A 23,102-nucleotide genomic window follows, 5' to 3' on the forward strand; every position below is an offset into this window, starting at 1 on the left:
TTCTGTGCTAACTTTGTTTTGCAGGGTTTGTGTTTGGGACTAACATATTTTGCAAGAATAAAGGAGCACTTTTAACCTCGAATGAACAGTGTCCGAGGCGCTTCCATGGGGCTTGGAGGGGCCTCGAGTGCTAGCCGAAGCCAGCTGTCCAGAGGAGCTGGAGGCGCCTTGGAGGGAGCTGAAGGCGCCTTGGAGCAGCTTGGAGGCGCCTTCAATGGGATAAGGTGCGACCAGATCAGAGCTGATCCACGCGTGCGACTCGGCGGCCTGGAGGCGCCTCGGACAGGCTTGGAGGCGCCTCCAGCACTATTTAAAAGGGGGTTCGAGGCAGAGGCTCAATACAACAATTTCTAAGTGATCAAGCTACAACGCGCTGCCTCAAAAACACCCAGAAGTGCTGCTACAAGTTTCTGACGACCCGGAGCCCCGCTACTTTAAGATTCTGTCGTCGGTATAAGTTTTCTTTAATTATTGCACTTATTGTAACTTACACTTGTACAAACTTTGCGCGATATAGTTGTTGCCCACAGTAAGCGATCAACGATCGCGGACCTTGGAGTAGGAGTCGCCACAGGCTCCGAACCAAGTAAACGATCTATGTCTTCTGTTTTTGCTTGGTTTTTCTTTACTTGATTCCGCTGCGTAATTACTCGAACGATTTACGATTCCGAAACACGAAATAGCCACGAGCGCTATTCATCCCTCCCCCTCTAGCGCTTCTCGATCCAACATATTATACAATCATGTCATTCACATTCTATATTTGTAGAAGATCATGTGGGGCCACGTTATGTTAATCATATTACTTCACGTGTTTGACAATCCACGAACTACCTCATAATATTGAGATAGTTGGGCCTAGGGCTGCAAACAAATCGAGCCGGCTCGTGAGCTTTTCGAGCCGATTCGAAAAATATTCAATTCGTATTCGAATTTATCGAATTCGAGCTGAACTCGAATATGTTCGAACTTTTTTTCAAGCCAAACTCGAGCTCAAATTATATTGTTCGATAGTTTGCAAGTCGCTTGCAAGCCTTAATATTTTATTAATATAAGTTAAATATATATATTAAATAAATAAATTTTGAACCTTTCGAGTACCTATTTTTGAGCAATAATTCGAATAGTTCACGAACATGTTCGAATCTTTCGAACCGAACTTGAATACAAAATTTTGAATTTTTCGAGCTTCGAATTGAGCTCAAACTCGAATATAGAAATTTCAAGCCGAATTCGAGTCTTACATTTTTCAACATATTTGGCTCGATTCGGTTCATCTACACTCCTAATTGGGTCGAAGGTCGTGACATGTTAAGCAAAGGAGCGTCGAAACAGTAGGACTGAAAGGGACACTAAATTTGCATAGCCGGGAGGAATGAATCGAATGTCTGTCGGTAAGAGTATCCAGTAACGTAACAGGAGTATTATGTCGGTGGAGTTGAATATCCGTTTGACTGGAGTATCTAGTTGGTGGAGCAGAATGTCTTGTCAACGAGAGTATCTGGTCAATGAGGTCGTAGGGAGAGTCAGATTGACAAGGCCAAGTGGGACACCGAATATGCGAGGCCAAAAGGAATGAACTGAATGTCTAGTCGGTGAGAGCATTCGATCGACAGGAATATTTGATTAGTGGAGCCAAATATCCGATCGACGGGAGTATCCAGTCGGTGGAGCCAAAGTCCGATCAGTGGAAATATATATGAAGTCGAAATAATTAAGCGGAGTGGTCGGATCAGTGGAACCAAGTCGACCAGGATGACAACGTTGAGTTGATGGAGCCATTTTCTCGGAGCTATGAAGCTGAATGATGGAACAGCTTGTCTCGGATACGAGACATGCCGAGCGGGAGGATGATCTCGTTGACTTGTCTTAACTTTGTCCTCTTCTCAATTTTGACTATTGATTTTTTTGGACATGTGGCTTATAAGACCATCCACATCATATAGCAATGTGAACTCAATATTGATTGGAATTATGATTCTATAAATATATGAATTAGCTTTTTTTTTCCACAAGAGTGTGCTCAACATGATTAAATCTTTAATCCTTTGATGATGATGAGATTACAGATGCCATTATATACCAAATCATGGTTAACAGTTCCTCGACAATGAGGCTTACACAATCTCTCAAATTAAAAAACAGAGATGATGAGATTACAGATGTTATTATTACCAAATTTTGGTTAACACTTCCTCAACAATGACTTACACAAGCTCTCAAATTAAAAAAACACTGTGACTTGTGCTTTACAGGTTGAGCATTATTTCATAAACAATTATGTTTTATTTAAGCTGTAAACATAATTTACATCTTTGATTTTTAATCTTTTATATTGTATATTTTAATTTGATAATAATAATAATAATAATAATAATAATAATTATTATTATTATTATTATTATTATTATTATTATTGGACAATCGCCCTGCTATGTCGTCGGCCACTACACTACGACGCTTCTTTGATTTTGGCAGTCAAAGTCAACCCTTTGCCTCCGTGCGCCTCCACACCTGGATCCGACCTCAGATTGCTGCTTTATCTCTGCTCCTTGAATCAATGTTGATTTCTGCAGGCAGAATCTAGTTACCGAGCTAATTGGATGTCGCCATGGACGATGTGTCGCGAGCTTCCAACGACACCATCTTCCACAGGGCGAGGCAGCTCAAAGCAGAGCGATCCAAACGCGGCGGTCGCAAAGCCAAGAAATGGTTCTGCAAGATCGTCCCCAGCATCGAAGGATGCGCCAAGCCACCCGACGCCGATCCCCCTATGAGCTTCCTCGACGGCCCCAGCCGCCAGCAGCAGCAACAGCAGCAGCAGAAGAAGCGGTCTTCCCGCGGCGGTTGCAGCTGCTGCTGCCTCAGTAGTTGCCTCTGCGGCGGCAAGGCCGACGAGAGGACGCCCAGGACGTCCAAGAAGCAGATTCCGGCGGCGGAGATCCGTCTCAGAGAAGCCGGCGCTGTGTTTGACGAATTGCCTACAAGGAACACTAGAGACGCCGTCAATGTGGTTGTCAATGAGGTGGTGACGGCTCGAAGGAGCGAGCCTGCCGACCATGTGTTCGACGCTTTGTCTCCAAAAAAACCGGTAGAGGAAAACACTAACTTGGCTGAAAGATTACCTCCCCCAAGTAAAGGACATGTCTCCGCGGCCTCCATGGTTCTTCCTGAACGATTACCCCCTGGTCCTGCTAGGGATTTGCCAGTGCCGAATCCCATTGTGGGACAGGAGGTGTACCTCAAGACGGCCCTCAGTTACCTCACGGATGATGCAATAGGCATTATGGGGATATATGGCACAGGGGGTGTCGGCAAGACCACCCTCTTGAGGAGCATCAACAACAAGTTCTGTGGCAATGCTGCGAGAACCGAATTCGATCATGTGATACTTGTCGCAGTCGGTAAAGATCCTGATGTCAAGAAGCTTCAAAGAGATATCGCCTATGAGGTTGGGCTACTTCTGATGGATGATGAGAGTGAAGTCACGCGAGCTGCAGCCATCTTCGACTTCTTGAAGACAAAGAACTTCTTGTTGTTGTTGGACGACCTTTGGGGGCCTCTACAACTAGCAAAGGTTGGAATTCCACATCCCTTGAGTGACGGATACAAACAGAAGGTCATAATTTCGTCGCGGTTGATGGATGTTTCAGGCAAAATGCAAGCTCACAAGTTCCTTATATTAGAATGCTTGAAGTGGGAGGAGGCTTGGAATTTATTCAGTTCAAAAGTTGGAGAGGAGAATTTGGCAGATCAAAGAATTAGAAGCATTGCAGTGGCCCTTGCCAAGGAATGTGGTGGCTTGCCACTTGCCCTTGTCGCCATGGGATCAGCAATGTCAGCAAAGAAGACACTAGAGGAGTGGCAAAAGGCTGTCTCATTGCTTAAGACTGCGCCGCCGCTCCACGAGATTTCAGGTACGGAGGACGAATCTCATTTCCTTCTCAATGTTAACTACCAAATTTTACGAGATCATAGGATGAGAGAGTGCTTTACATCTTGTTCTTTGTGGCCTGAAGGCTATCAGATGCTGAAGGAAAATCTCATCAGCACTTGGATGGGGCTGGGTTCAATCACTGATTTTGATGACATCAACGAAGCTTATAATATCGGAAACTCCATAATCGAAAGTCTCAAGGCTGTGTCATTGATGGAGAACAGTGAGAAGAGCTATCGTCGAATGGAAATGCATGATGTTATCCGAGAGATGGCCTTATGGACTGCCTCCGGCAAAGAGAGCAGCAAGAACAAGTGGTTGGTGGGAGCAAAACCTAGCGAAACTAGATCAGATGAATGGAGCAAAGCAGAGAGGATATCCCTCATGTTCAATGAAATTGAGGCCCTACCTGATTCATGCTACTGTCCTAATCTTCAATCTTTGATCCTTCGAGGAAACAAGCGTCTTATGAAGATCCCCAACGGACTCTTTCCTTGCATGGTACTCCTGCGGTTCTTAGACCTATCTCATACTGGTATCGTAGAGCTCCCGAACGAGGTTGGCACATTGATTAACTTGCAGTTTCTCAATCTTTCATACACAAAGATCGCATGCCTCCCTAAAGAGATGAAAGAGTTAACGACTTTGAAGTACTTGGAGCTGGAGGGAACAAGGGAACTCAGGAAGATTCCTGACGGCGTGATCTCGAGTCTTGAAATGCTGCAGGAGCTGAACTTATACATGAGTGGTTTCGCAAATTGGAGTTGGCTTTCGGTGTGCAGCCGTGACAATATAATGTTCGAAGAATTGGTATCCTTGCAAAGGCTAAGATCAGTCGGTTTTACTGTAAGAAACATCCAATGTCTCCTGAGGCTCTTCAGCATACTCCGGGTTTTGACACACTCCCTCACTATCAGAGAGCTGCGAGGCTTGATCTCTCTTCATCTTTTGCCAGGTCTGCTTAGTAAAAACAAAATGGGGAGACTCAAGAATCTTACGATCGAATTCAGCCAAGGCTTGAAGGAATTGGTGATGGGCGAGGAGGCTAAACCCCTGAATTGGCGACTCTATCAGCTCGAGGTCTTCAATTTGGTCTGCCTGCCAGAGCTAGAAAGGGTCATCTGGAGAGGTGTGGCAGCTCATGTTTGCCTTCCTAACCTTCGTTTTCTATCATTGTTCTACTGCAACAGCCTCAGGAACATCGCATGGGTAGCACACCTGCCACTCCTCCAAGAACTATACATACAGAATTGCAACGAAATGGAACAAGTAATTGCAGACGAACCACCAACAGCCTCGTCCGAGAAAGAAGAAAAGCCCGCAACCTCATTTCCGAATCTGAAGTACATCTTTCTCCGCGACCTGAAGAGTTTGGTTAAAATAGATGATCAAGTGTTGGAATTTCCATGCCTAGAGAGGATCCTCGTGCACAACTGCATCGAGCTGAAGCAACTTCCATTGGGTGCGACGAGTGCCCAAAAGCTGAGGATAATATTTGGGGAGAGGAATTGGTGGGAAAGTTTGGAGTGGGGAGATCATTGCATCAAGTCTATATTCACTACCTGTTTCAGAGAAATTCCAGCAGGTTATGAACCAAGCATGAAGATACTGGAAGGCCTTTGAAAATCGTTGAAAATGTGCATTCTGATGCTTCTACTTATTTTATTTGTAAGAACATGTAGAGAAATGTTGCATTCATGGCCTCCAATCATTTTGGAGCTTGTCAGAGTTTGAACTTTTGGTTTACGTCCAGATCAAATTCTGAACAACTCTCGATTTGATAGCCCAACAAAAAGAGCAGCAATTTGCACGACCAACAAAACGAGCAAGGGCATAATAGGTGGACAAGTTTAAACAGTACAAGAGTTGGCTAGCCCTATCGTTCTTATTATCTAAATAATCAAAAATGCGTTTCTTACTGTTACCAACAGGACAACGCTTAACATGTGAGAGAAAACTGAGAAATAATCGACAATCGAAATCGTCAGGCAGCACAAACTGCTCGTGGAACATTTTAAGTTAAAATTTTATTCTGAGGACCATTCACGTATTCTGGGACCTCATCCTGATCCGCCCTCTTTGAGATTACACAGTGCGCTGCAAAACCACAGAAATATTAGCCAACCCTGAAATATATACTAGAAAGATTTTGCAATACTTATGCAAGAAGACTTATGATAACAATGATCGAAGAAGACCATCTATCTGCACGAGTTAGGAGTTATGAAACAATGATAGCCCTTGGCATCATTTAATATAGAAAAACCCCTTCACATTGGGATGCAGGTGACATCAAGCTATGAAGCATATGCACAATTGTGAAATATGCCAGCAATTTTAGTGGAACGAAGATATAGCAAACAGTTATAGACTCTATTTTAATTTCAGAATCGACACAACTTACTCGAAACAATATTGTATTGGGAGACCTATGATAACAATGATAGAAGAAGACCATCTATCTGAGTTAGGAGTTATGAAGCAGTGATCGCCCTTGGCATCATTCAATATAGAAAAACCCCTTCACATTGGGATGCAGCTGACATCAAGTTATGAAGCATACGCACAATTGTGAAATATGCCAGGAATTTCAGTGGGCCCAAGATATATTTTAATTTCAGAATCGACGCAACTTACTCAAGACATCATCGTACGCATTGTTGTGAATACAAATTATTCACAAGAATATTAAAGGAAGTTTAGTAGATTAAAAATAAGCTAAGATAGACACTATGCACTTCCTCGTAACATTTTCTATCTTCTCAAACCTTGTCTAGCACTAAGTGTGTGTGTCTACATGTATAAAATTTGTGTGGCTATCTAGGACTGGAATATTGCATGGATACAAAACCATTCTTGGACAAATACTACCAATTATTCTTGAATAAAATAATAAAATATAAAAACCTATAATGTCAAGTTGCGCGTTTTCATACTATGCTTGGTCACCAAATAAAAACAGCCTGTATGTATAAATTTGACCACAATTTTAACTATGGCCTGCATAATGCAAACCCTCTTCATCTAACTTTAGATGCTCCAAATTACAGGTTGATCTAGTGTTCTCTAATACTAGATCAACCAAATTAATGTGAAAAAATGAATATCATTGATTTGTTCACAACATATATAGATTGGTTAGGGCCTGCCCCTATCTAATTTAAGTGATTCACATGGAACCATGTGGAAATATCTTGATGTGGCAGTTGCCATTAGAAAGAATTGCAGCAAAGTTTGCTAATATACTGGTAGACTGTTTGACAAGCTAACAAGATGGAGACACTACTGCCAGACTTGCTTGGAGCCAAAAGCAATGATGATTGAAACGGACACTTGATACTTTTAATCAATTCTTTTATTATGAGTCAGAAAATCTTGAGATAAGCAAACAAAGTTTATTCAGGAAAAATAATTTCATCATGACATCCAAAGAGATATTGCATAGCATTTTAAAATTAACACACAAGATAAGAGCAATCAAATTCAAACCTAAAAACATATACAAAAGGGAGTAAATTCAACGAATTTAATGCCCTAAAAATCCAGATCCGCACCTCTATCGCATTAGAGCAGCTCAGTTAGTCTTGGGATCGGGCATAGGGAATAGTCCAGCCCCAGCCGCCCCTCTCGGGGGTGCGAACCCGAGGAGCTTCTGTAGATTGGTCCGTATGCTGATGGAGCAGAGGAAGTAAAGGAAGACCATGGAGCAATCGGAGGGATCCGTTCCTGGCAGTCCACGATGGCTCATCTTGAGGACCAGAGGGATGGGCCTGAACGGGAGTTTGGCCACGACGCGACCCTCGAAAAGGGAGTTGAGAATACCGAACACAATGAATAGGACGGCAGCGACCACCCCGCCGGACTTGAACTTGGACAGAGAGAGGTCGCGTGTGGCGTCCTTGAGGCTGGTCTCCACTCGGTCCATCTTCTTAGCTCGGGACGAGGCGGAAGACGCAGAGGAAGCAGAGGATGCCGGCTTCTTGGAGGCATAAGGGGCAGACACAGACTTCATAGAATCGAGCTTCTTCGAGGCCTTGTCGATGGAGGAGCGGAGGGACTTGTAGTTGGAGGTGCGGTAGATGAGGACCCAAGAGATTAACTCGCAGATGAAGGCGGTGCCGATGGAGATGCCCACCACCGCCAGGCCATCGCCATATCTGAATGCAGGAAAGAAGGACGACATGGTCCGGCGCCGCCCACCGCCGCCGCTGCGATGAGGGTTGCGGTGGGAGGAAAGTAGGTGGAGATCTGGGCCGACTTGGGCAGCAAGCGAGGTCTTAATTATAAAATTATTGGGAAGAAAAAGGGAGAACGAGTCGCATCGAGATGAAGGGCATATGAGTCAAATCACAATATGGGACTCCCTGTTTCTCCACGACAGGAAAGCAGCAATTCCGACCAATGATTGATAATTGACCGAGCCATTGTAGAAGTTCTCTTCTAGTAAAAAAATGGATCATCCATTCATTGCCCCCGAGTTATGATCCAGTGATAAAAATATTTTCCTTATGATCCATTTGCAATTTTTGAATTTATCCGATAGTCAATACGAAATTTCTATGGGATAGAGTTCAAGGCCGATCTTAAAATGTTAAAAATAAACTGTTTATTTTAGACAAGCACTTATTAAATGAGCCCTAAATCAGCATTTAATATAAAATGCCTATTTTAACTTTAAACTCTAAATTAGAATTTAAATAACTATTTTTTTAGAACCCTTTAAAATTTATAAACTTTGCATTTCACCTCCAAAAATCATACATCAAATTTTTAAATAACATATTTGACAATTTTAATACATCACACTCCAAAATCCAATTTATTCAATATTAAAACATGATTCTTCAAATAAATAATCTGAAATTTAAAAAAAAAAATCAAATATCATTGAAAATCAATTTTCACAATCCAAATTCTCAAAAATTCATCATTGATGCTCGGTTCGTATTGAAACTGACAATTTCCGGAACAAAGCGTCAATATATACACAATAGCACAACATAACTAAACTAATCAATAATCAACAAAGCTCATAAGTTTGAACCAAAATCAAAGAACAAACTCGGATATTTCTCACCTCATAAAATAGGCTTGGAATTTTACGGCTTAAAAGCGAAAATCAACCCAAAACCTGGTAAAAGACCCGGACCTAGGTTGCACTGCGGTTAATTTTCAGTTTTCGGTGATTGATAGCTTGAAGCGGCGATGAGAGTTTGGGAGATTTTGGGGATTTTTTTTTTACTATTGGTAGAGTAATGAGAAAAGAAAATTTCCGACTTATTTTATTAGTCTTTACTAAAATCAATTAATAAAATTTTAAAAAAATTGAGGTCAGATGTAGGTGGGACCCTATGCAATGATCCTATCTTGATCATCATAAGAGCAACCACAGTGGGAGCTCAGAAAAAACTCCCACTGTGACGTGGATGGGATGAAAAACCTCCCTCCCATAGTGGAGGGAGGTTTTTTGATTAAAATGAAGAAGCGGCTCCGCCGCTGTGGAGCCGCTTCTTCATCTTTTTCATTTTTTTTTATTTAATAATTAAAACAAAAACAAAAAACTTAATAATTAAATCTGCTTCTCATTTCAGTGAGAACAGCCGTTGGGCAACGGCTAATTTTTAGCCGTTGTTCAACGGTCATAATTATTTTTTTTTAAATTTATTTTTTTTATAAATACATGATCGATTTTATATTTTTCATTCATCTCCTTGTTATCTTTGTTTTCGATTTCTTTCCTCAATTCTCTATATTTTTCAACCATAAAAATATCTTGATTTATTTCCAATGACTCACAATCCAGATCGATCTATGCTTCAGGAATTCTGGAGAAATGAATTGGCAGAAGATGCGGAGGATATAGATGAACGAAGAATGCTCCAACTATATGAGCAGCGACAAACGGTACATCAAAGAGCTCAAAGTTCTTCCAGTAGAACACAGAGGAGAAGGTATTTGAATCGGGACCGTGAAGTTGAGCATGCTCGTCTTTTCAATGATTACTTTTCTAATGATCCGGTATATCCTGATGACATATTTCGACGTCGATTTCGAATGAAAAAAGAGTTATTCGTTCGTATAGTTGATGCCGTGAAAAATCATTCCGAATATTTTCAATGGAAGGTCGATGCAGCAGGGAAAAAAGGTTTGTCACCACTTCAGAAATGCACAGCGGCTATTCGTCAATTGGCGTATGGAGCCCCTGCTGATCATTATGATGAGTATCTACGGATTGCTGAAACAACTGTCATCCAATGTTTATTCAACTTTTGCCGATGTGTAATTGAAGTGTTTGGTGCCCAATATTTAAGAAGACCTAATGCTGCTGATATCCAACACTTGCTTGAAATGCATGAGCAGAGACATGGTTTCCCTGGCATGTTGGGCAGTCTTGATTGTATGCATTGGCAATGGAAAAATTGCCCCGTCGCTTGGAAATGTCAGTTTACTCGAGGAGATCATGACGTCCCAACAATTGTGCTCGAAGTCGTTGCATCTTCGGACTTGTGGATATGGCATGCCTTTTTTGGGATTGCAGGGTCACGCAATGATATCAATGTACTTAATGAATCACCATTATTCAACGACGTCTTACAAGGGAATGCACCAGAGGTTAATTTCATGATTAGTAATACACAATATACAAAAGGATACTATCTGACCGATGGGATCTATCCAGAATGGGCTACTTTCGTCAAGAGCTTTCCATGTCCCCAGGATCCTAAAAGAAAAATATTTAAGGAACGACAGGAGGCTGCGAGAAAAGATGTCGAGAGGGCATTTGGGGTGCTCCAATCACGATGGGCAATGATAAAAGGTCCAGGACGATTTTGGTACAAGGATAATTTGAAGGACATCATGTATACTTGTATTATTTTGCACAACATGATTATTGAGAATGAGGGAGATGCAGTAGTCAATTGGTCGGACGATGAAGGAGATTCTCAATCACAAATATTTCAAGGCTCCACTCAAGAATTCCAAGCATATATCCGTAGAAATTACGAGCTACATGATAATCAGCTACATCATCAACTTCGAGCCGGCTTAGTTGAGTATATCTGGGCACGCTATAATTGTAATCAGTGAAAAAATAATTTATTAATTGTGATATATGTATTGTGATATTTATGTAATTTTTTAAATTATGAAAGTTATTTTATGTTAGTAATTTATGAATTTAAATTTTATTAAAATTTAATTATATAAAATGTAAATATGAAAAAGAGATAATGAAATATATATAATGAAAAGTGTGGGACCCATGAAAAAGTTGTTGAGAGGTTTTTTGATAGTGGAAAGAGGTATGAGATTTTTAACTTTTGATGTGGCGCAGATGTGGCAACGAAGGAGCTCACAGTGAGGTTTAACCACTGTGGATGCTCTAAGGTAAGCTCATCAAGTTAGTCCCCTCCAAGTGGATGAAGATAGAAATGTTTGGACACCTAAGCTTTAAAAGTAGTAAGCACACCTAGTGAAGTTGAAGCAGGAGTCACTATACTTAGTAGGTAGAATGTAGGATCAAATCATTTATCCTATGATTAATCCTATTATAAAATTTAGGTATCGGTATAAAAAAATCGATAATATATCATAAAAACGATAATTTACCAAAGGGCGCACATAGAAATTTAAATTTACTAAAAAACGTACGCTATTTTGGTATTTATCAAAGAACGCACTTTTTTAAATGTATTTCCTATTTTACCCTTCTGACAATTTGACTTTTTCTACCGTTTTCTTTTCTTCACTATATTTTTCTCTCTCTTCTCTTTTTTTATGGACAGAATATATGAATAACATTAGTCAATTTTTTAACAACATTTTAATACATTTGAAGAAGCAAAATTAAACAATGAATAGCATATTTGAACTCCTTGTAATTTCAGAAATTCACTGGAACTAAAATGAGTGTAATCGGAGCTCTCTAGGCCGATCAGTGGGTTTCGGTCAAAACCCACTGATGGACCTAGAGAGCTCCGATTAAACCCATTTTAGTTTCTATGGATTTCTGATGTTGCAAGGAGTTCAAGTATGATGTTCATTATTTATTTCAGCTTTTCATAGATGTTAACATGCAAAATCAAAGAATCAGCAAAAACACCCACGTTGGGCCTGATATGAGTCCATATCAGGCCCAACGTGAGGTTTTTTTGTCGATTCTTTGATTTTGCATGTTAACATCTATGAAAAGTCGAAATAAATAATAGATAACTTATTTGAACTCCTTGCAACATCAGAAATCTATAGGAACTGAAATGTGTTCAATCGAAGCTCTCTAGGTCCATCAGTGGGTTTTGACCGAAACTCACTGATGGATCTAGGGAGCTCCGATTGCATCCATTTTAGTTCCTATGAATTTCTGATGTTGCAAGGAGTTCAAATATGGTGTTCATTATTTATTTCAATTTTTCATAGATGTTAACATGTAAAAATAAAAAATCAGCAAAAAAAACTCCACGTTGGGTCTGATATGGACTCATATCAGGCCCAACGTGGGTCTGATATGGAATCATATCAGGCCCAACGTGGGTCTGATATGGAATCATATCAGGCCCAACGTGGACCTGATATGATTCCATATCAGACCCAATTTTCATCGACACCACTAACCTAGTCATTAGTCATTGGCCTCTTTGTCAGCATCTCATGGGTTGGCACTACAAAAATGCTTCATGTACTGAATACTTACTCCTAATGTATTGCTTATAAAATTCTTTGGTGTTTATTTGACCTTCAGTTCAAGACACTTGTTTCTATAGCCAAGCCTTGATGTGAAAAATGTTTGTTTTACACAATGATTATTGTCTATGGCTCTGACATTTCATCATATTGATGTCATCTACTTGTTTAATGAAAATATCAGGATTCTTGATTTTTTTTCCTCCAACTCCTGCAAATATATATATATATATATATATATTAAGACATTATTTGCCTCAGGGACCAAGGATGGTGTGGGATGTTTTTCGTCTTGCTAAAGAAAATGCACCGGCAATGATGAGGTTGATGCTATTGCTACTGCATGCTTTGATGCACAAACTAGAGCTGACAGGGAAGTTCAGCGTATCCTCATGGAATTATTGAATCAGGTAAAGAAATTTAGAGGAATATGTAATGGAAGAATATTGGTTTTGTATCAAGCCCACGTTGGGCCTGATATGAGTTCATATCAGGCCCAACGTGAGGTTTTTTATCGATTTTTTGATTTTGCATATTAACATCTATGAAAAGTTGAAATAAATAATGGACATCATATTTGAACTCCTTGAAACATCATAAATCCATAGGAACTAAAATGGGTTCAATCGGAGCTCTCTAGGTCCATCATGTTAGAGTGTATACTAAAAGTCTAGCTTTTTGTATAAACATTTAAGAATCACATTGGTCAAATGCCTACATTTATGCTAAGTGTAGTTGTTCAAATAATTTATATTGAAGATAACATGGTGTGTGGTGTCACACACAGAAGATCATGTTATCGGTTCTTTATAAATTATAAACAGTAGCTCGCGACTAAGATGGAAAGGAGCAAACCATTGGAATAGTCATAGTGTAATTAGGAATTAATTTATCTTGACTGATAAATTACACTAGTACACTCTGAGTGTATTGAGTAGGAGCATTTAAGGTAAGTTCTTTTTATACTGACTTAATAAAAAAATAATACCTTAGTTATTATGGAAGTGTGTGCTCTTAATCCTAATATAATAACAAGCACATATATTTAGTATTTATTTTTTTGACTTATCAAAGGGTGAGATTTAGCTCGATAAATCAATAGGCCCGATAAGTTGGGAAATGATATTACTTATAGTGTGTTGTTGATTATAGAAGGAAACTGTGTCCTAGTAATCTAGGTTGATAATGTCCCCAAGAGGAGCTCATAAGGATTGCATGTTAAATCCTGCAGGTGGACTTAGTCCGACATGACGATAAAGTTGAGTGGTATTACTCTTGGACTAAGATATTAATTAAAGTGAGTTGTCAGTAACTCAATTAAATTAATGGACATTCGATATCTTAAACACAGAGAGACTAACACACTCATGATAAGAAGGAGCTCATAATGTAATTTAGGATTGGTGCGATAGTTCAATAATAATTCTTTAGTGGTATGAATTATTATTGGTGAAATTAAGTTGGGTGTGTTGGAATGTATACTAAAAGCCTAGCTTTTGTATATACATTTATAAGAATCACATTGGTCAAGTGTCTACATTTGTATATACCAAATGTAGATGTTCAATTAATTTATATTGTAGATAACATGGTGTGTGGTGTCACACACAGAGGATCATGTTATCAGTACCTTATAAATTATAAACAGTAGCTCACGACCAAGATGGAAAGGAACAAACCATTGGAAGGTCGTAGTGTAATTAGATATTAGTTTATCTTAACTATATAATTACACTAGTACACTTAGAGTGTATTGAGTAGGACCATTAGAGGTCGTTTCTTTTATACTGACTTTATAAAGAAACAAAGACCTCAGTTATTATGGAAGTGTGTGCTCTTAATCCTAATATAATAACAAGCACATATATTTGATATTTATTTCTTTAATTTATCAATGAGTGAGATTTAGTTCGATAAATCAATAAGCCCGATAAGTTGGGAAATGATATCACTTATAGTGTGTGTTGTTGATTATAGAAGGAAATTGTGTCCTAGTGATCTAGGTTGATAATGTCCCCAAGAGGAGCTCATAAAGATTGTCATGTTAAACCCTGCAGGTGGACTTAGTCCGACATGACGATAAGGTTGAGTGGTACTACTCTTGGACTAAGATATTAATTAAATGAGTTGTCAGTAACTCACTTAATTAGTGGGCATTTGACATCTTAAACACAGGGAGACTAACACACTCATAATAAGAAGGAGCCCAAAATGTAATTTGGGATTGGTACGGTAGTTCAATAATAGTTCTTTAGTGGAATGAATTATTATTGATGGAATTAAGTTGTGTGTTCGGGGCGAACACGGGAAGCTTAATTTCATCGGGAGACCAAAGCCAATTCCTCCTCTCGGTCCCTATCGTAGCCTTTTGTATATAGAGATTTATACCCACCACATACCCACCTTCTTACCCAACCAATAGGGGCCGGCCAAGCTAAGCTTGAAGCTCAAGCTTAGGGCCGGCCAAGCCTAAAGGTGGCCCAATAGCTTGGAGCCCAAGCTTGGGTGGCCGGCCACATCATATTAAAAGGATTTTTATTAAAATTATTTCTTATGTGGATATCATAGTTTTAAAAGAGAGTTTAAAAATTAAATCTTTCCTTTTAAAGCTTTCTACAAAAGATTAAGAAAAGATTTGAAATCTTTCCTTATTTGTAGATTGAAAGGAGATTTTATTTTTAAGAAAAACTTTCCTTTTTAACCATGATAATAATTTAAAAGAGAAGTTTAAAAATTAAATATTCTCTTTTATTAGTTTCTACAAAAGATTAATAAAAGATTTGATATCTTTCCTTATTTGTAGATTGAAAAGAGATTTTAATTTTTAGAGATAACTTTCCTTTTGAAAATTATCCACATGTTTAAAAGAAGAATTTTAATTTATAAAATTTCCTTTTTATTAACCAATCATGAAGAGATAAAAATTATTGGAGAAATTTTTATAAATTTCTAGAAACAAATTAGGAAGTTTTAATTCTTGTGTGAATTAAATTTTCCTTATTTTGGGGAATTAGAAGTGGCCGGCCATTATTATTAAAAGAAGAAAATTGTTTTTTAATTAAAATAATTTTTCTTTTTTATGACAAAAGAATTAAGGAATTTTTTATTAAAATTTCCTTATTTGTCAAGACCAAGGATTATAAAAGAGGGGGTAGAGGTACCTTCACGGGTGAACAACTCTATTATTATTCTCCTCTCTTTTCCTCCTTGGTGGCCGGCCCTAGCTTCTTCCTCTTCTCTTCTTCTTATGGCCGGCGGCAACCTCTCTTGGAGCTCTTGATGGTGGCCGGTTCTAGCTAGGAGAAGAAGGAGAGAAAGGTGATTTTGTTTCTTGCATCCCTTGGAGCTTGGTGGTGGTGGCCGGACCTTTACTTCTCTTGGAGAATTGTGGTGGCCGAAACTTGCAAGGAAGAAGAAGGTGCTTGGTGGTTCTCATCTCGGAAGATCGTTGCCCACACAACGTCCGAGGTTAGAAGAGGAATACGGTAGAAGATCAAGAGGTTATTTTTGCTTACAAAGAAAGGTATAACTAGTAATTATTTTCCGCATCATACTAGTTTTTCTTTGTATAGTTATTTATGGAAATACCAAACACAAGAGGCATATGATTCTAGAGTTTTCGAAATAGTTTTCTTTTCGAGTTTGTGTTTTTCTTCTTTTTCGAATTTGTGATTCGATTGTTCTTTTTGGTTAACCTAGAGTTATTTAAGGAAATAAATATTAGCTTTCCTTAAAAGGCTTTGCCTAGGCGGTGGTGGTTGCTCCCATATCCAAGAAGGCCATGTGCCTCGCCATGCAGTCCTGGAAGCCAATTTTGGAAATTAATATTTATGGAATTAATAACTTAGGTAGATTTGAATCAATAGTGTTAAGTTCCGCTTGCGATTCAAATCTAAACCATTAAGAACAGATAAGTTAAATTTGGAATCAATGATGTTAAGTTCCGTCTGTGATTTCTAATTTAACTTTTAAAGAACACAATAGGTTATTTAAGGAAAGATTCGACACTTGTACAAAAATTTTTTGTACAGTGGAACCGGTACGTTTTCCTAGGACTAACCAACAGGGTGTTCGAGGCGAACATGAGAAGCTTAATTTTATCGGAAGACCAAAACCAATTCCTCCTCTCGGTCCCTATCGTAGCCTCTTATTTATAAACTATTATACCCACCTATACCCAGTTTTATACCAATCCTAAGGTGGCCGGCCAAGCCTTGCTTGGAGCCCAAGCAAGGGGTCGGCCAAGTTAATCCTTTGATAAACCAAGTGGTAGCCGGCACTAGCTTGAGTCCAAGCTTAGGTGGCCGGCCACAATAAAATTAAAAGGATTTTATTTTTTAAAATTTTTCTAATGTGGATTCCATGGTTTTAAAAGAGAGTTTAAAATTTAAATCTTTCCTTTTATAACTTTTTACAAAAGATTAAGAAGAGATTTGATATCTTTCTTTATTTGTATATTGAAAGGAAGATTTTAATTTTGATAAAACTTTCCTTTTTTGTAATCATGTTCATGATTTAAAAATAGAGTTTAAAATTAAATATTTACTTTTATAAGTTTCTACAAAAGATTAAGAAAATATTTGATATCTTTCCCTATTTGTAAGATTATAAGGAGATTTTAATTTTAAAGATAATTTTCCTTTTTGGAAATCATCTACATGTTTTAATAGAGAAATTTTAATTTATATATTTACTTTTATAACCAACCATAAAGGAATAAATTATTAGAGAAATTTTTATTTTAAAATTTCTGGAAACAAATTAAGAAGTTTTAATTCTTGTTAAAACTTTCCTTGTTTGGGATTATGAGGTGGCCGACCACTTGATTTAAGAAAAGGAAATTGGTTTTAATTAATTAAAATTTTCTTTTCATGGCAAAGAAAATAAGAAAGATTTTATTTAATTTTTCCTTATTTGCCAAGACTAAAGATTATAAAAGAGGGGGTAGGGATGGCTTCATGGCTAACAACTCTATTCTATTTTTTCTCCCTCTCTTCCTTGGTGGTGTGGCCGACCCTTCTAGTTCTCCCTTCTCCTTTTTCTTTATTCTCCTTGGCCGAAACTCTTCATCCTTTGGAGCTTGGAAGGTGGCCGGATATTGCTTGGAGAAGAAGGAGAGAAAGGAGGCTTTGTTTTTTGCATCCCTTGGAACTTGGTGGTGGTGGCCGAACCTCTACATCCTTGGAGGAGTCTTGGTGGCCGAAACTTGGTGAGGAAGAAGAAGAACTTGGGTGATTCTCATCTCGGTAGATCGTTGCCTACACAACGTCCGAGATAAGAAGATGAATACGGTAGAAGATCAAGAGGTCGTTGCGTACAAAGAAAGGTATAACTAGTAATTATTTTCTGCATCATACTAGTTTTTTCTTTGTATGAATTCCAAACACAAGAGGCATATGATTCTAGATTTTCGAATTAGATATTCGAAGTTGTGTTTTTTTTAAAATTTTTCAATCTTGTTATTCAATTGTTCTTTTTGGTTAAACCTAATGTTATTTTAGGAAATTAAATATTGAATTTCGTTAAGAGACTTTGTCGAAGAAGTGGTGGATGCTCCTATACCCAAGAAGGTCATGTGCCTCGCCATGTTTGACCTGAGAGTCAATTTTTGAAATAAATATTTAATTGAATTTGTAACATAGGTAGAATTGGATCAATAGTGTTAAATTCCGTTTGCGATCCAAGTCTAAACTATTAAGAACAGATAAGTTAAATTTGGAATCAATAATGTTAAGTTCCGTTTGCGATTCCTAATTTAATTTCTAAATAACACAATAGGTTGTTTAGGAAAGGTTCGACACTTGTACAAAATTTTTGTACAGTGAAACCAGTATGATCTTCCTAGGACCAACCAACACATCAGTGGGTTTTAACCGAAACCCACTGATGGACCTAGGGAGCTCCGATTGCACCCATTTCAGTTCCTATAGATTTCTGATATTGCAAGGAGTTCAAATATGGTGTTCATTATTTATTTCGACTTTTCATAGATGTTAACATGTAAAAATAAAGAATCAGCAAAAAGCTCCATGTTTGGCCTGATATGGACTCATATCAGGCCCAACGTGGGCCTGATATGGAATCATATCAGGCCCAACATGGGCCTGATATGATTCCATATCAAGCCCAATTTTCATTAACACCACTAACCTAGTCATTAGGCATTGGCCTCTTTGCTAGCATCTCATGTGTTGGCATTGAAAAAATGCTTCATGTACTGAATACTTACTCCTAATGTGTGGCTTATGAAATTCTTTGGTGTTTAATTGACCTTCAGTTCAAGACACTTGTTTCTATAGCCAAGTCTCGATATGAAAAATGTTTGTTTTACACAATGATTATTGTCTATGGCTCTGACATTTTTGTAGTGCATGAAGCATTTTTGCAGTGCCAACCCATAAGATGCTGGCAAAGAGGCCAATGCCTAATGACTAGGTTAGTGATGTTGATGAAAATTGGGCCTGATATGGAATCATATCAGGTCCACATTGGGTCTGATATGATTCCATATCAGGCCCACGTTGGGCCTGATATGAGTCCATATCAAGCCTAACGTGGAGTTTTTTGTTGATTTTTTATTTTTGCATGTTAATATCTATGAAAACCTGAAATAAATAATGAACACCATATTTGAACTCCTTGCAACATCAGAAATCCATAGGAACTGAAATGGATACAATCGGAGTTCCCTAGGTCAGTGGGTTTCGGTCAAAACCCACTGATGGACCTAGAGAGCTCCATTTGAACCCATTTCAGTTCCTATAGATTTCTGATGTTGCAAGGAGTTCAAATATGATGTCCATTATTTATTTCAACTTTTCATAGATGTTAACATGTAAAATCAAAGAATCGGCAAATAAACCTCATGTTAGGCCTGATATAGACTCATATCAAGCCCAACGTGGGTCTGATATGGAATGATATCAGCCCCACGTGGGGCCTGATATGAAATGATATCAAGCCCACATTGGGCCTGATATCATTCCATATCAGGCCCAACGTGGGTGTTTTTGCCGATTCTTTGATTTTGCATGTTAACATCTATGAAAAGTCGAAATAAATAATGAATACCATATTTGAACTCCTTGCAACATCAGAAATCCATAGGAACTAAAATGGGTTCAATCGGAGCTTTCTAGGTCTATCAGTGGGTTTTGACCGAAATCCACTGATTGACCTAGAGAGCTCCGATTACACTCATTTTAGTTCCAGTGGATTTATGAAATTGTAAGGAGTTCAAATATGCTATTCATTGTTTATTTTTACTTCTTTAAATGTATTAAAATGTTGTTAAAAAATTGACTAATGTTATTCATATGTCCTGCTTATAAAAAAAAGAGAAGAGAGAGAAGAGAGAGAGAAATATAATGAAGAAAAGAAAACGATAGAAAAAGTCAAATTGTCAGGAGGGTAAAATAGGAAATGCATTTAAAAAAGTGCGTTCTTTAGTAAATACCAAAATAGCGTACGTCTTTTGGTAAATTTAAATTTCTACATACGCCCTTTGGTAAATTACCGTAAAAAAATGATAAGCATCCCCTCCTATTTTTGACTTTTAGAGGGTTAGAATTTGAGTATATTTAAATACATGCTTAATTATTTTTTGATATTTTTTATTAATACTATTTTTAGTCACTTCTTTGGAATGATGAGTTTTTCATTTTTTTTCAAGTATTCTTGCACGAATCAACAAGAATTAGATGTTCGCTTCCGGTATTCATTTGTGACTTAACAGATCTGATAATTGTTGGGGGATCAGTGGCCGGCTTGAAGGGGGGTTGGATAGACGGTGCCCCCAAATCCTCGCTTCTTTCTACAACGTTAGTGCACAAGCGGAAATGCAAACAAAGCAAGTAGAAAGCTAAATACTAAGAAAGGAAATGCAAACCAAACTATACGATCATTTACGTGGTTCGGAGATAAAGCTCCTACTCCACGGCTGCCCGTAAGGTGGATGATCCCTATCCGTCGGTGGATTACTCCCCGGAAGACCTCCGGCTAGCTCACGTATCTCCTTGTGGGTGGAGAAACCTCACCACAACTCTCACCAAGGGCTCTTTACAAGCTAGGGCACAAGTAGACTACTAATAGAGATTAACCACCTCTATTTCGTCAACCTCAACCAAGCTTCCAAGGCTTGGTTATATAGGTCACGGGTTGGAAAACCCCGCCTACCAGTCGACTGCCCTCTGTGGAATTTCGACCGTTACATCCCAACGGCTCGATTCCACACTAACCGAGCGAACAGAGACATTCTGTTCGCTGCCAGTCAACTGCCCCAGTCGACTGCACCAGTCGACTGCTAAAACATGCAGTCGACTGCTACAGTACTGCTACAGTAGCGCTACAGTAACGCTACGTTACTGCTACAGTAAAACCCTAAAACTAGGATTTTACTTCGAGTACAATCTCTCATGCACTCGTACCCTCACCCTTATGACTCATTTGACGCTTCATTTGCAGCTTTGACCTCTTGCCTTCAAGCCTACTTCCTTTGGCTCTCGTCCCTCGGATGCATTCAAGCCCGCAGCTCGTCCCCAATGCCATCCTTCGCGTATGCCTCGAAGTTGCTTCCCTCGGCCCTTGTCCTCGCTACCTTGTCCACGGTCCCTCGGATGCTCCATCCTTCACCGGACCCGAAGCCATTAACCTGAGTCACATGTGTATCCTGCAAACCTGCACAACTCAAATACACATATCAAATACAAGGGTGAACCTAACTTAAACGCTTTGCCCAAACACCAAAACACATGGTCCCGTGGACCATCGGGATTGCTCCAACAATCTCCCCCTTTTTTGTGTTTGGCAATACGTTTAAGTTAGGGAAAACATATAGCAAATAAACATGCTAAAACAAATGGACTTACGTTGCCAAGGCTACACACTTGGACTTACACTGCCGAATGGACTTACGTTGCCAAGGTTACACATTTGGTAACCGCCGTAACAATGCATCATGCATTTGAACCTATCCCAAGGCTCCCCCTACACCTACGCTCCCATGAGTTAGGATTTTTACAACGGGCTTTTTAAGAACCTATCCAAGGCTCCCCCTACACAAAGGTACTTTCAGGTTTTCCCAACTAAACCTTACTTCTCCCCCTTTGCCTAACATCCAAAAAGTTCTCCAACAATATCTCAATTATTGAAAAATTGTCATCCAAATGACCCTAAACTCATGTATGTATCCCCCATGGATCCCATACATCTATATGAGCTGACCCGATCAAAATCCAGTGCTGAAAACACTTCTAAACTGGTATCAATCGACTGCAAGAAGTACCAGTCGACTGCCCCCATGAAAACGAGCTTACAAAGACATTCTGTGCTCGTGAACAGTGTTACCAGTCGACTGGTAACTATACCAGTCGACTGGTACACTATTCATAAAAAAATTAACCTTTTCTGGCCAACTTCAGAAATGCGCCAGAAATTCCACAGACCTCCAAAAATCCCCAAATTTTGTGGAGAGGTCTATTATATCAATATCTACTTGGGAAAAATATATATATATAAATATATCTATCACTAATCCCAAGATTGACACAAAATATAAAACTAGCTAAAAAGTTCAATTGAACCTTGACCTAAAGTCCTAGTTTTGGCTTCCTCTTGATGTATTTGCCCATGTCAACCCACAATGCATCCCTAGCATTGATTTATATGACATCTATACATCCAAAATCAATTATCATGCTATATGACCCCAATGTCATATTTCTTGCATGAAACACAATCCAATTGTGCCAAATCCCTAGGTTTGAGACTCAAGTCCGTCTCCAAACCACTTGGCACATTCCATGACCTAACCTAGACTCCCAAGTAAAATTCACTTGAGATCCATTGGCCATGGGTCCCAAATTGACTCTTTGAGCTCCCCCTAGAGCTCTTAGCCTTAGCCATCTCCCTAGGTGACTCATCCACAATGGCTAGGCCATTCCGGTGCACCTCCGGTGACACTTGGCCTACAAATCTAACTTTCTTAACCTTGGACACTTTGTCCTTGGTTAATTTATCCTTACCATTAAATGGCTTTCCCTTGCCATTTATTGGCTTCTCCTTGCTATAGTCATATGCAACCCTAGCATAAGACTTTCCCTTAGCTTTGGAGGACTCTCCCTTGCCATGATCATTTGTCACCCTAGCACATGATCTCTCATTAGCCTTGGAGGAACTAGATCGGTATCCCAAGCCCGATCTATCATGGTTAGGTCTTTGGCTACCCAACACCATATTTAATTCCTTAGATCCAACATTGAATCTCTTAAGGAATTGTTCTAACTTATAAAGCGTTCCCCTTAAGGCTTGATTCTCCTTCTCTAGGTTCCTAACCCTAGAGTTAATTTGTCCAAATTGGACATTCCTAGACCTACTCTTTTTAGGCATATGTCTCCCCTTCTTGGGATTAATGCCTTGGGTCTCCTTAGATCTACCATTTCTAGATTTTTCATGAATGGGTCTCCTAGGGTTTTGATCTACAATT

General features: G+C 38.9%; 3 protein-coding genes across 3 annotated transcripts; 2 read left to right on the forward strand and 1 right to left on the reverse strand.

Moving 5' to 3' along the window:
• Positions 1–2,431: 2,431 nt before the first annotated feature.
• LOC122019672 (disease resistance protein RPS2-like) lies at positions 2,432–5,689 on the forward strand. The gene is made up of 2 exons (XM_042577131.1): positions 2,432–3,917; positions 4,020–5,689. Exons 1-2 carry the CDS (start codon positions 2,612–2,614, stop codon positions 5,558–5,560), a joined length of 2,847 nt encoding a protein of 948 aa, XP_042433065.1. The 5' UTR covers positions 2,432–2,611; the 3' UTR covers positions 5,561–5,689.
• Positions 5,690–5,741: 52 nt separating this feature from the next.
• On the reverse strand, positions 5,742–8,219 carry LOC122019674 (calcium load-activated calcium channel-like). The gene is made up of 2 exons (XM_042577132.1): positions 7,492–8,219; positions 5,742–6,034 (listed from the first exon to the last, which is right to left on the reverse strand). Exon 1 carries the CDS (start codon positions 8,118–8,120, stop codon positions 7,512–7,514), a length of 609 nt encoding a protein of 202 aa, XP_042433066.1. The 5' UTR covers positions 8,121–8,219; the 3' UTR covers positions 5,742–6,034; positions 7,492–7,511.
• A 1,505-nt stretch (positions 8,220–9,724) lies between these two features.
• LOC122019394 (putative nuclease HARBI1) lies at positions 9,725–11,026 on the forward strand. Its single transcript, XM_042576864.1, has one exon. The coding sequence runs from the start codon at positions 9,725–9,727 to the stop codon at positions 11,024–11,026; it is 1,302 nt and encodes a 433-aa protein (XP_042432798.1).
• The last annotated feature ends 12,076 nt before the right edge of the window (positions 11,027–23,102 follow it).

Source organism: Zingiber officinale, chromosome 9A (genome assembly GCF_018446385.1).
Source record: "Zingiber officinale cultivar Zhangliang chromosome 9A, Zo_v1.1, whole genome shotgun sequence".
Taxonomy (NCBI): domain Eukaryota; kingdom Viridiplantae; phylum Streptophyta; class Magnoliopsida; order Zingiberales; family Zingiberaceae; genus Zingiber; species Zingiber officinale.

Coding starts and splice junctions, on each gene's coding strand:
- LOC122019672 (XM_042577131.1), top strand. CDS start 2,612: ATGGACGATGTGTCGCGAGCTTCCAACGACACCATCTTCCACAGGGCG. Junction 3,918..4,019: donor GCCGCTCCACGAGATTTCAG/GTACGGAGGACG, acceptor TGTGGCCTGAAG/GCTATCAGATGCTGAAGGAA.
- LOC122019674 (XM_042577132.1), bottom strand. CDS start 8,120: ATGTCGTCCTTCTTTCCTGCATTCAGATATGGCGATGGCCTGGCGGTG.
- LOC122019394 (XM_042576864.1), top strand. CDS start 9,725: ATGACTCACAATCCAGATCGATCTATGCTTCAGGAATTCTGGAGAAAT.